The sequence below is a fragment of the Polypterus senegalus genome, chromosome 15 (genome assembly GCF_016835505.1).
Source record: "Polypterus senegalus isolate Bchr_013 chromosome 15, ASM1683550v1, whole genome shotgun sequence".
In the NCBI taxonomy this organism is placed as follows: domain Eukaryota; kingdom Metazoa; phylum Chordata; class Cladistia; order Polypteriformes; family Polypteridae; genus Polypterus; species Polypterus senegalus.
The window spans coordinates 93,739,794-93,753,808 of NC_053168.1; the positions used below are offsets into that span (position 1 = coordinate 93,739,794).

The 14,015-nt window shown below is 37.3% G+C and overlaps 1 protein-coding gene across 1 annotated transcript in view; it reads right to left on the reverse strand.

Moving 5' to 3' along the window:
- LOC120515796 (brain and acute leukemia cytoplasmic protein-like) overlaps positions 1-4,811 on the reverse strand; it is a 152,788-nt gene extending 147,977 nt beyond the window's left edge. The window contains exon 1 of the mRNA XM_039737106.1: positions 4,187-4,811. Within this exon, the coding sequence (XP_039593040.1) occupies positions 4,187-4,376 (190 nt within the window). The 5' untranslated portion in view covers positions 4,377-4,811. The remainder of the gene's footprint in view (positions 1-4,186) is intronic.
- Positions 4,812-14,015: the final 9,204 nt, after the last annotated feature.

Sequence of the window (14,015 nt, forward strand, 5' to 3'; positions counted from 1 at the left end):
GCCTCGAGAAAAGAAAATGGAACAAAGACTCTTTTACATGAATTCTAAAATAATAATAAAAATAAATTGACAATTGAAAATAATGTCATAGTTTTTGAGTATGGATAAATGTAAAAAAAAAAAAGTCTGGAGAGATTTGTCAAATTAAAGCATTGGGAGTTTGTGACATCTGAATTCATTTTACTTGCTCATTAAACATTGCTCATTAGTTTAGCGTTACTAACCAGATAATGTTTCCTCCATATACTGTACTGATGGAAACATAAATCTCACAACAGTAAATATCACTATCCTGACAAGGTGATTTTCTCACAAAATCTGATTTGAAAAAGATGTTATTACAAAAGCAGCTTTTAAGTGTTTGCATAAATGAAAATATCTGCAATTATATTAGAATTCATTCTCTGATACGGCAATAATATAAGAATGTTTCAATTTTTATTTCAGAATTAATTTTAAGCAACATTTATTTGTCACTCACTGGACATAAAAGGACAGTGAACAAATGTTGTACAACTACACGGTCCATAATGCTCATATCATTATTTAATAATAATAATTAGGTCCTCCTCAAGCCTAGAAAATTCTCAACCTCTTTCCTCCTACATTTGTCATCACCCTAGAGGGAAATGCCTAAAACATTCCCTCGCAACACAAATGAAATTCTAGCCCTGTCTTAAAAAACTATTCTGCTGTCCTGACCTTTCAATACCGCGCTTCTGCCATAGCCAAAACTGCATTTTATCTTCCATGTAAAATCAACAAAGCCAGACTTTGTTCACAAGCTGCTGCACACACAGAAGCAAAAATTACCAGTACAGGACAAAAAAAGTATGTTTGATTTTCCACACAGTCAAACTCAACAGAACATATCTGAGTAATGTGGCACTTCCTTTGAATCTCATAAAAAAATGTCAAATTACTATATCCTTTCATCACCCATGTACATAAAGAACAAGCAGCTTGACTGAAAAATATAATGGCAAAATATCCAACATTTAGCGATGTGAGATTCTGAATATTCTAATCCAGGATAAGAATCTTTTTGTAAAATTACATTAATCAATACATCTGTAATGTTCAACATTTTTTACACGACATACCGATAAAATATCTGTATATCCGTCAGATTCTTTCTAGCAGCTTGGAATAGAAGCACATACAAAAACCAAACAACACTTTTGATTTTGTAATATATTTTTGATTAGTTTTCTGTTTTTTTCAATTGTTAAAAATGGGCAAGAAGAGCAGCAAGGATATGGGGTCTCTAATGAATGTCTTACAGTTGAATACTCATTGTTTTGGTGTCCTATAAATAGAAGAAATTGTGCCACATTGCTTATGGAAACCAAAGCAAAGCACCAGAATTTTTAACTAATGTAAAAGCTTGTGACGGAGTGCTTTATGAAAAAGAAAACAACTTTCATTTTCTGAGAGGAAGAAGAGTCCATTTCTGCTGCTGTCTGCTCTTAGCAAACAGAGCTGCCGAGGAGCCTAATTAAGAATAATTATTATTTTGGAAAGTGTGTGCAGAATTCATTAAAGTGGCAAGATGTTTGTTTAAATCGAGTTTTCTTATACACATAAAGTAGGATAATAAAATAAAAAGCATTTCATTAAATGCATTTGCTTACTTATAACAAGTGTTTACTTTTATTTTATACATTGCAAAATGTCAGAATTCATTAAAATGGCAAGGCGTTAAATAAATTTAAACTTATTTTATTTTACAAATATTAAGATAATACAATCCAAAATGTTTCATTTGTTTACATATAAGCTATTTTTACAAATTACATTGACATTCATCTTCTGACCTGGGTTGGGAAAGGAATCCCCCCCAACAGCTCTGAGTACAAAGCATGATTAGTTTTAGAGTTACTAACTTTCCCAACACAAATAGTTTCAGGATACTGGGAGGAAGAAGTTAAGTACCCTGAGAAATAAGTATAATAATTTAAGCTGGGACTTGAATCCACTCCCCTGGATCTGTAAAATAACAGTACTAGTTGCCAGTGTTGGCAAACATTACATTCAAAAGTAACTTGCGCTACATCCACCCTACATTTTCAAATGAAAATGATCTCCATCCACACTAGCATTTTCACATCCTTCATGAAAGTAAAACTAAAATACCGAAAATGCATATGATGGTATCGCTTACCTACACTGGGCATGTGCACAGTATAGACAACTTATACCAGGCCTATGGTATGTGTGTTTTTGTCACAATTTTAAGCTTGATTTGACAGTTGTCCATATATTATGTGAGGCATCCCAAATCTCAGCTTCATCAGGCATCATTTCATGTGAGGCATGAGAGGAATTGTCTCTCACAACTGGGCTATTGCACCATCAAAAGAATTTTTTGTCCTGACAGAACAGTCTCACAAGTTGATTTTCTGATGTTGCTATCAAGTTTCCTGAAATTCATTGTGGAGCAACAGCAGCGACTGCAGTGAGTGTGCATCATACATATATAATCTGAGTACCCACGTTGAGGCATGTCGATTAGACTAAATGTGCGTGTGCAGTTTCAACACATATACAACTGCCAATTCTTTTGGGCAGTGTGCCTAGTCACTTGACCACAACTTCTAAAAACTGTAAAAAAAAAAATTTACTGTACATGATACAGATAAGCAATACAGCAAGAGTCACAGGAAGTAATTCAATGTGCACGCTATGTTGGAATATGTTTTTCATCCAATCGGGGAATGAGATGTTTCAATGAGTAGGACCCAATCAGGAAAGGGCCATGTAATAAATCCGAACCAAACAGAGAGCATAATGGAATTTACATGCTTTCAGAATTCTTTGTTTTTGCCCATCCCCACTGAAATGCCGTGCTGGCATTTTCAAAAGTTTCTGGCTCTTGAGAAAGTTTGACAAAAGTATATGTTTTCATTAGTTGAAAACACCAGGGTAGTGTGGGTGTTAGACAAAAAACTGAATGTCTGTGTTTAAAAAAAAAAAAAAAACTCCAGTTACATTACTCATTATGTGCACAAATGTAACTAAAATATGTTAAATTGTTACTTATTATAAATGTAAAGTGGTACAGTGTATTACTTTTGTGTCAAAAATTGGCAAGCATTTTAATTAAATCCTAAAATCATTTATGAAGTAAATAACATCCAATCCCTCTTCACATCCTGCCCCTAAAGGTTTGCAGTAGATGAACACCGGCTGTTGTACAGGACACTGCTTTAAAATATCTGTAGTAAATAGCTGAACTAAATCAGCTAATTTCAGATTGCACGCAGCACACTCTTTCTGCATGTCTGTCTGACTTGGCCCTACAAAGAACCAGCATACCATCCAGCACATTTGCTTCTTGCCTTACACCCAGTGCAGCTGTGATCATCACTGCCTCCCTGTGAACCTAAACTAGTTGCATTAAATTTAACCTGAGCACATTCAGGATTAAATGTATACCAATAACGTGTGTTCAGTTCTTTTCACTTGATTGCACGCTATGCATATACAGTACTTAAGATCATATAACACATTTTAACACTAGGCCAGCAACAAGAAAAAACAGAGTGATACTTAATTCTGTGATTAAAAATGAAGTTAGAACTAAATGTTTAGCTGCAGCATTTTAAAGAATGTTAAAGAAACAAAACATTGTTTTCATGACTGTCTTTTTCAGCACTGGATTAGGCTTCATTTATTTTTGCTTTATTCACTTTGATTGAATTAGTCCAAACGCTGTTTTAATGCTCATATGGATCTGTTCACTTAATAAAAATAAAGTTTAATACCATCTTCATACAGTGCATAAAAGGACAAGTCATCAATAATTCGGCATGTAAAAGTACATTTGTTGCTATACTTATTTTATTTTGAAGAAGGGATGTTGCATTTTAGTATTGTTAGAATACAATCTTCTTCCGTATACTCAACTTTATTCCCGTATTTGATTTGTATCCCAATTGAGTTGCTTTTTTATATTCTCTTCTTTAAAGTGCAAAATGAGACATATACCCCAATTGCTTCAATCACAATGACAACAGGAAATTATGATTATTATCTATTGTTATATGACGTGCGCCTTTTGCTGTAAGTAATCCGCCGCTGCTTTTCGCCACAACATCAACAATGCTTAACGTGCCTGCCAACAAAATCCACTTGTCGATACAGTATGACGGAATCGCCTCAACCCGCACCTATGCGCGCTCACCTGTAACAAGAGCTCCGTGCTCCCTGATGCTGTGAATCCCGTTTTCCGAATAACCATTAGCTCCGCAGGTAAGAGTAGACATCTGAGGTTCAGTGTCCGTGTTGGTGAGCCACGTAGATTCTGTCTCCCTGGTCCAGCTTTCGTAGTAGCGTGGCTCGATGGCATCAGCACGGCTTCCCCCACAACCCATCACTGTGCCCCAATGTTCTCTAACAAATGTCTGCTGCAGTGTAGATTCTATTCAGCGAGTTCTGAACCATCATAACCGCCGTTTGATTTTCGCAGGCATTACGCCCTGTCCTGGGTGTTGCTTTATTTCAAAGCTCAGTCAGGTTTATATGTGCAGTCCATTGCGTTGCTCTTCTCTCCTCCGAAAAGAGTCATGTTGACGTCATAGGGATGCGTAGAGCATCAGTTCAAAACCAACAGAAGCGACTGCTGTGGAGGCGTGCGTGTGTAAATTCACGTGTGTGGAGAATTGTGAGGAGGGAGGCGGTGTCTTACACAGTGGGTGCAATCGAAAAAGAATCCCTACTTCCATCTCAAAAAAAGACAACAATGTGCCAGGTAACAATGCAACGTACTGCGCACGCAATAATAAAAAAGCGTTATGACAGATCATTACACAAAACCAGAGGAACTGGCTTTTTATGAAAAAAAAAATATTTAAAGGGAATGATGGAAGTAATATATGTTACATACGGCGATGAAGAAAATCTCATACGGATAAAACATAACAATTGGTCACATGACAGTTATATTCTCAACGAATCACACACAGTTATATGAATAGTTTTAACTACTTGTGGAAACTGCAAAAGTACGTTGTACTATGAAAAAGAAAATCATACTCGCGTCTTTCCATATTAAAGGATGTAGCGTTGCATACATGCATATAAAACATACAGATTGAAATCCATTCAGTTAATATTGAAGACATCTTTTGTTAAAAAAAAAAAAAAACTGTAAAAATCAAAACGCTGCCGTACAAGTTCGGTCTGTCGTATGGTTTATTTTTATTTTCATTTTCCTTTTTTTTTTTTTTTTTTTTTGCTCCTCCTGTTGTTTCTAAAACTACGTCTCCCAAGAGACTTTGCGAGAGAAAGGAATTCAGTGACAAGTCCGAGAGGCCGCTATAACGATTGATTAACTTACTTCAGACGCACTAACCTCGTCCCATTGACGAGTATATTTCATATTTTGTACAACATAAATAAATAATTCTAAAACAATTTGAAAAAATAAATACGTAAATAAATAAAATAAAATAATAACATTGGTAGTCAGAAATTATTTGCCAAATTTTAATGCAAGAAAATCAAGTTTAAAAAACACACTTTACATTGGAGAAATGCCATAATAATATGTGGTACAACCGAATGAGTATTCCTCTTGCTTTTGTTAACTTTAAAACAATGCCTGCATTGATGTGTGATACAATGGGATTATAAAAAAAAATCTTTGACAATTGCAATGTGATTTAATGTTTAGAAACGTATAAAGTTTAAATTTCAAAATATTGTATGTCACATCCCCAAGCACTGCTAAATTAAACTTTCAAATTCAGTATTAATATTAGGTTAGGGTCAGGTAAAACTTTATTACCTTAGAAACTTGTTTGCAGCAGGACAGTACAAAAAAAAAAAAAAACATTGTTATAGATATTCAATAGATAAACCAAGATACAACATTTGACAACCAATGTTATTGCATAGCTGCACACTCAAGATTAGTAAAAGGAAGAAAAATTACTTTCATAAGTACACAAAACAATAATACAAAATTTTACATTTAGCAGCATCTCTACAAGTAAGAGAATTTAAAATGCTTGTAGTTCTAGGAATAAAAGAGTTCTTGAACTTGGTACTCTTCACCTTTGGAAACCTAAATCTTCAGCCTGATGATAACAGGTAGAATTTAGAGCAAAGAGGATGGCTACCGTCTGACAAAACTGAGTTGACCTTCATCCTAACCTGTTTTGTAGTAGAGATCAGTGACACAGGTCTGCTGTGAACCAATCATTTTACTACTAGGTTTTATAATGTTGCCAAGTTTGCCAAACCAACAGATAAAAAGAAATATAGCAATGGATTCAATAAAGGACTTATAAAAACATTTCATTATGGTTCTGTCCGCTTTAAAACAGTTGAGTTTACTAAGAAAGAAAAGTTGCGACTGCCTCTTTTTACAAATTTGTACTGTGTTAAGATCAAAGTTATTTATGTTTGTTATGAATGATCGTTCCCAAATATTTGTATTGCTCTACCATCTCTACTGCATCCTTTCTGTTACAGTTGAGACAATGGATGGTGGGGAGCACCTACAATCTACAACCATATCATTTATCCTAGAAATATTCAATTGTAAATAAGAGTGATAACACCATTGAATAAATTCACTGACAATAGATCCATGGCTGTCTTCCTTATTTTGTAAAAGACTCACAATACGCCATTTTCAAACATGTTTATGATGACTTCCTGCCAGCTTCTTGCTGAGATAATCAACTTCCTGTTGAAAGGTGGTCAGCAAACTGAATGGAGCAATGGGTACTGTTGTTCAGCTGTTCTCACAAAAGTCTTCCCAAACTGACTGTGGCATATGTTATACAGTTAGTGGAGCACAACAGATAATCTAAAAGATTTGAAAAGGAAAACAAATATCTTCATTAAGATTACCTTTTCAACTGTGACGTAAGTGCTGTTTTGTTAATGCTATTTTGCTAGCTAGTATTATATCCCATGTTAATTTATGAATGGAGCAATTTTTATTTTCATTTTCTTTTTCTCATTGTATGTGATTAGTATCAAACACATGGAATATAGAGGTAGTGGTAAGATGCAGATGTCACAGATCAATGCGAAAAAAAGAAGAACCATGTTCCCTACACGCTTCCTCTAGCAGTTTGTTAACCTAAACTTTCATGTTTAGTTATTCCCTGGTCTGTTGACATTTATTCACTGTGGTTGCAGATATCGTCTATACTTTCTTGTTCTGTTACACTGTTATGTTTTGAGCATTTATTCAGTGCAGTTGCAGATATCTTGTATACTTATTTGTTCTGTTACCCTTTTGCACTTTTATATTTATTCACTGTGGTTGGAGATATCTATACTGAATGCTTTAGTACTGGATATCTCCCTGCCAAAGCAACTCAGCTCAGCTCCCATGTTTTCATGTTTATGGCATTACAAGAGCTTTAAACACAAAGTGAGTAGTGTGTAATGTGCTTAAATAAGTCAGCCTTTTAGTTATTAGTGTCAGTGGATATCACTTATATTTAATGGTAGGATAACTTGCTACACATTTTTCTTGATAATAATACAAATTTGTGTGTCTTGGAGGTGAAAAGAGTGTCAGACAGAGTGATGATTATGAAGCTGAAAACTAAAGGTGTGATGATGAATGTTGATAGTGCATATGCCCCGCAAGTTGAATGCTCGATGGATGAGAAAGAAGAATTTTGGAGTGAGTTGGATGAAGTGATGAACAGTGTACCCAAGGGACAGGAATTGGTGATTGGAGCAGATTTCAATAGACATGCTGGTGAAGGCAACAGATTAGATGAGGAGGTGATGGGTAGGTATGGTGTCAAGGAGAGTAATGAAGAAGGTCAGAGGATAGTGGATTTTGCAAAAAGTATGGACATGACTGTCGTGAATATGTATTTTAAGAAGAGGGAAGAACGTAGCGTGATGTACAAAAGTAGATTAAGATGCACACAGGTGGATTATATCCCATGCAGAAGAGTGTGGCGAGTCGCTGGGGTTGCGACCCGGCCGGGATGCCTGGAAGGACCGGGAGGTGGCATGTACGTCCTCCGGACCACGAGTGGGCAACTGCCTTAGATCAGAGGAGGACCACAGGAGAAGAGCAAGGAGGCTCAAGCCTACTGGGGCCCATGGCCACCTTCAGGAGGCGGCCCGAGTCTCAGAGTGCCCGGGAACGATTTACTTCCGCCACACCCGGGATGATGGAGGAGGATCCTTCCAGGGACGCCCGGAGTGCTTCTGAGTGCTCTCCTGACACATCTGCCACACCAGGAAGTGTTGTCAGAGGGAGCACCTGGAGCACATCCAGGTGAGAATAAAAGGGCCCGCCTTCCTACAGTCTGGGAGCTAGAGTCAGGAGTGGGAGCAGGACAAAGTTCCCGTGGAGAGAGGAAAGGCGGTCCAAGGACAGTGAGAGAAGCCCAGAGGAATGGTGATTGGTGTGAGGAGCACAGTGTGCTGTGCAGGACTGTTGTGTTGTACAGAGAGAGAACTGTGAATAAAAATCTTTTTTATAAAGATGCGGTGTCTGTCTGGTGGTGTTTGGGCATGTCTCACAAGAGTCAATCTGAAGGAGATTAAAGACTGCAAAGTGGTGGTAGGGGAAAGTGTAATTAGGTGACATCTGGACAGAGGAAGGAGGAAAAGGAAACCTGGTGGTGGAATGGGGAAGTACAGGAGACTATACAGAGGAAGAGGATGGCGAAGTAATGGGATAGTCAGAGAGATACAGAAAGTAGACAAGAGTACAAGGAGATAAAGCGCAAGGTGAAGAGGGAGAGATGGCGAAGGCTAAAGAAACAGCGTATGATGAGTTGTATCAGAGGCTGGACACTAAGGAGGGAGAAAACGGCCTGTAATGATTGGCTAGACAAAGAGACCAAGTTGGGAAAGATGTGCAGCAGGTTAGGGTAATAAAGGATAAGGATGGAATTGTACTTACAAGTGAGGAGCGTGTGTTGAGCAGATGGAAAGAGTACTTTGAGAGGCTGATGAATGAAGAGAATGAAAGGAGAGAGAAGGATGATGTGGAGATAGTGAATCAGGAAGTGCAGAGGATTAGCAGAGAGGAAGTAAGGACAGCTATGAAGAGGGTGAAGAATGGGAAGGCCAATGGTCCAGATGACATACCTGTAGAAGCATGGAGGTGTTTAGGAGAGATGGCAGTGGAGTGTTTAACCAGATTGTTTAATGGAATCTTGGAAAGTGAGAGGATGCCTGATGAGTGGAGAAGAAGAGAAATGGTACAGATTTTTAAGAATAAGAGGGATGTGTAGAATGCCCAGAGGGGACTGGGCAGTCTAATAGTCTGGAATCCCTACAGATTTTATTTTTTTCTCCAGCCGTCTGGAGTTTTTTTGTTTTTTCTGTCCACCCTGGCCATTGGACCTTACTCTTATTCTATGTTAATTAATGTTGACTTATTTTATTTTCTTACTGTGTCTTTTATTTGTCTGTTCTTCATTATGTAAAGCACTTTGAGCTACTTTTTGTATGAAAATGTGACATATAAATAAATGTTGTTGTTGTTGTTGTGCAGAGGTGTAGTAATTACAGGGGGATAAAATTGATGAGCCACAGCATGAAGTTATGGGAAAGAGTAGTGAAATCTAAGTTAAGAAGGGAGATGATGATTAGTGAGAAGCATTATGGTTTCATGCCAGGAAATCGCACCACAGATGCAATGTTTGTTCTGAGGGGGTTGATGGAGAAGTATAGAGAAGCCCAGAATGAGTTGCATTGCGTCTTTGTGGACCTGGAGAAAGCATATGACAGGGTGCCTCAAGAGGAGTTGTGGTGTTATATAAGGAAGTCTGGAGTTTCAGAGAAGTACGTAAGAGTTGTACAGGATATGTATTACAGTGGTGAGAACTGCAGTAAGAGTGACGGATGCATTCAACGTGGAGGCAGGATTACATCAGGGACCGGTTTGAGCCCTTTCTTATTTGCAATGGCGATGGACAGGTTGACAGACGAGATTAGACAGGAGTCCCCATGAACTATGATGTTTGTTGATAACATTGTGATCTCTAGCGATAGTAGGGAGCAGGTTGAGGAGACCCTGGAGAGTTGGAGGTTTGCTCTGGTGAGGAGCAGTAGGAACAAGACAGAATATATGCGTGTGAATGAGAGGGAGGTCAGAGGAATGGTGAGGATGCAGGGAGTAGAGTTGGTGAAGGTGGATGAGTTTGAATGCTTGGGATCGATAATTCACAGTAACGGGGATTGTGGAAGAGAGGTGAAAAAGAGAATGCAGGCAGGGTGGAATGGGTGAAGAAGAGTGTTTGGAGCAATTTGTGAGAGGCGGGTATCAGCAAGAGTGAAAGGGAAGGTCTACAGGACAGTAGTGAGACCAGCTATATTATATGGGTTGGAGACAGTGGCACTGACCAGAAAGCAGGAGACAGAGCTGGAGGTGGGAGAGTTAAAGATGTTAAGATTTGCATTGGGTGTGATCAGGATGGACATAATTAGAAAAGAATACATTACAGGGTCAGCTCAGGTTGGAAGATTGGGAAACAAAGTCAGAGAGGTAAGATTGCGTTGGTTTGGACATGTGCAGAAGAGAGATGCTGAGTATATTGGGAAAAGGATGTTAATGATAGAGCTGCCAGGAAAGAGGAAGGCTTAACAGAAGGTTTATGGATGTGGTGATAGAGGACATAGAGGTGGGTGTAACAGAGCAAGATGCAGAAGACAGGACGATATGGAAGATGATGATCCACTGTGGAAACCTCTAACAGGAGCAGCCAAAAGAAGAAGAAAAAGAATACAAATATAATATGATGGTTAGAGGACCGCCCGTAGTGGCTGATTGCCTTAATTTCATATTGCTCTTGCTTTTCCATAATAATTTGTTCAAAAGGCCCATGTTCATTCATTATCTTCATCATCAATCTTGTATTATAAAAAGCATTTCATTCCATGCCTTGTAGTTTCACACACTTCTCTGTCCACCTGTAGGTCACTTTACAGATTGATGAGCCTATGCATTTAAACAGCACACCATGTTCATGTGTTGCAGGTAAAGCACTGTGCAACTTTCACAGTGTACACATTTTAGTATGACAAAAATGCAGATAGTCCCATCACCAGTCCCATGTATTAGCTCTCTGTAGACCTGGAATCAACCAAGGACTTTTGCATATCTTTATGTAGTATACATGGGGTGTTCAGTTAATTTAACTATTTCTTTTACATTGCCTAATTTGTTTATTGTAATTATTCAATTTATAAGACAGGGTATTTAGCCAGCACCTCTATACCAGTTGGTAGTCAGGAAACCAAAAGTGTTTGGCAGGAATATCTGCAAATTGACACTGTATGAAGCATACACGAGTAATAACATTGTTATAATTTTGGTGGTGTTTTATATTTTGCTGATTGCATAATATGCATTTCACATGAAAACATCTTTTTTTATATTTAAAGGTTGAAGCTTTTTAAAAATTCTCATTTATTATTCTGTCTGGAAGTTACTATAATTTGCTTATTTCAGGACCCTTTCCTGACTTGGCAGAGATATCTGTTACTGAATAATTACTCCACAGCCCATGATCTGCACTGTTTTGCATGGACTATCAGAACTGTCTCTAGTTGATTCAAGGTTTGGGCCAGTGCCTCATGGCTCAGTAGTGTCATGCCAGTGCTCACCTGGTACAACCAGAAGGCACACAAAACACGCAAATGCTCCAGAGTGTCTGAAACTCCCTGTGCTCAGCATGAAACTTGAGATCAAATTGAACTTTGCTTCCATCTTCCATCAGCTCCTCTTGTTGGAGAGTTTGACAGTGAGTCATAAGATGTCAGCTTTGATAAAAGAGAGAACAAAAGAACAGTGTTAGTGCACTGAGTTGGCAGAAATACATAGACCAAGGGTAACAGCAAGGAGATTTTGAGTAGTGTGCCATGTATGAGGGGAGTCATCTGACTAATCATGGGCAAGAATAATAATCAAGGGAACACAGCAGACTGAAGCAATGAAAAGAGGCCTTGAACTTACCCCAGCAGTTTTGGAGCAATAATCTGAATTCTGCCATGTTAATGCGTTACCTTGTGGATTTGTAATTCATCCAGATGCTCCTCATTTTGGTGCCAGTCCTGTTGCAAAAGTGTTTGATCCATCTGAAAATCCATGCTTTTGGCTTGCCAAAATAAAATGTACTGATGTTGAGTGTGTTTCTGAAGCAGGTCATACATACTTCTGGCAGGTGCAAGGTCAGCTGGTTATGACTGGACTGAGTTGGTGTGACTTTATTACTGAAACAAAGGGAGACATCACTAAGGAAAGTGTATGGAAACCAAATTTAAAACAACAGATCATCTGGACTGGTACTACTTTGGTGACTGCATGGAAGAATATTTAAAAATATGTAAATAACTGTGTTGTAGCTATATGCTTAAGAATATTAAAGGGAGTGTTTCTTTATCTACAATATCAAGATGAATACAGAGGCCTTAGCTTTAGTGTGATTATTTGTTTTCATAAATGATTATGTAATTATTTGAATCCAAATATTTTGTACAGTAAATTTCAAATGTATTTTCTTACAAAAATAAAATATTCTGTTCAATTCATGCTGTTTAATAAATATTTTAATCTATTTCACAAGTATATTTATCAAAACATGTTTAAAAGTTTTAATGTTGTGATACAAGACTTTGATTAAAAAATATTATTTATTCAGTAAAATACGCCCCCTGCTCGCTTCGCTTACCGCCACGGTTAATGGGGCTGCGCTACGTGGCAGCCATTTTGTGTCTCTGCCGCTTGCATACGTGGATTTCACTTTCACCAAAGAACAAATCTTTTAATTTTCGCAGATACGCCGCTTCATTGGGAAGAAACTACTTTTCCCTGATGGCAACACAAATTAGACGATCTACAAGTCTCGAACTTAAAGTTTAAATCCGAACAATATATTCAATCACTTTTCGCCGTGATGTTAAAATTCAAGTTACAACTACACTTAAATAATCTGTGCTACAGGCAACAGTAATAGAAAAAAACGTGAATATGTCTGAAATTATTATTTTTTTTAAACAGCTATTAGAAAGAAACAGAAATAAAATGTTTGCATTATGTGTGATTGATCATTGCCAGTAATTCCAAATAAAGGCAAAGTTTACTAAGTATGATAAAAACGACAGTGAAGCCACCATGCAATCTGGCACCCAATATATAAGGATACATATGAAAGAGATTTGGTAATAATCATACTTGTGCAGTTTTGCTTTAGTTCCATTGCTTTTGTAAATTTTTTCACTCATCTTTACTGCAGCCTTAATACAATTTACTGTAAAAAAAACTAACTTAACAGAAGTATAAATGACTGTACTTGGCAAGATGATTGAGCAAAAATACATGAAAAAGTTGGAGTAATGATTTAGATTAAGATTTGATAATGATTATGATTTCTTTCTTAAAATGAAAAAACCTCTGAAGTAGTTTGAAATAATGTTGTTAATACAAACAGAGGTTTCTGGACTGGCATAAAGGAGTTTGATCCAAGCACATATGTTTGGGCCAAATCCAGATTTCTGCAATGTAGTGAATAGGTAGTTCCATTCAACCATGTCAAATGCTTTTCCTACTTCCTATGATAATAAGGTCACTGTTATGTTAGATTTTATGGGTAAGTATATTACATTAATCAAGTGTTGAAGATTAGAATCTAAGTATCTGTGTTTAATAAATCAGGTTTGGTCTTGTGATATTACAGAAGGAACCACTCTCTTAATCCTTCTAGCTAGAACTTTGCAGAGTATCTTAACATCATTGTTCATAAGTGAAACTGGTCTGTATGATGCGTGTTGTAATAAGTCCTTATTTTGCTTTGGGAAGATGGTAATTAATGCTTGGCAAAAAGTGTGATGTAGATTTTTGTTGTCTCTAGCTTCTATAAACGTTGCTAATAACATTGGAGCTAACTTGTTTAAATTTTTTTTTATAAACAGCCACTGTGCAGCTATCAGGGACTGCTGGTCTCCCACAATGGAGTGAGTTTATAGCATCTAGTAATTCTGAGAATGTCAGAGAGATACCAAGTATCTAGCTG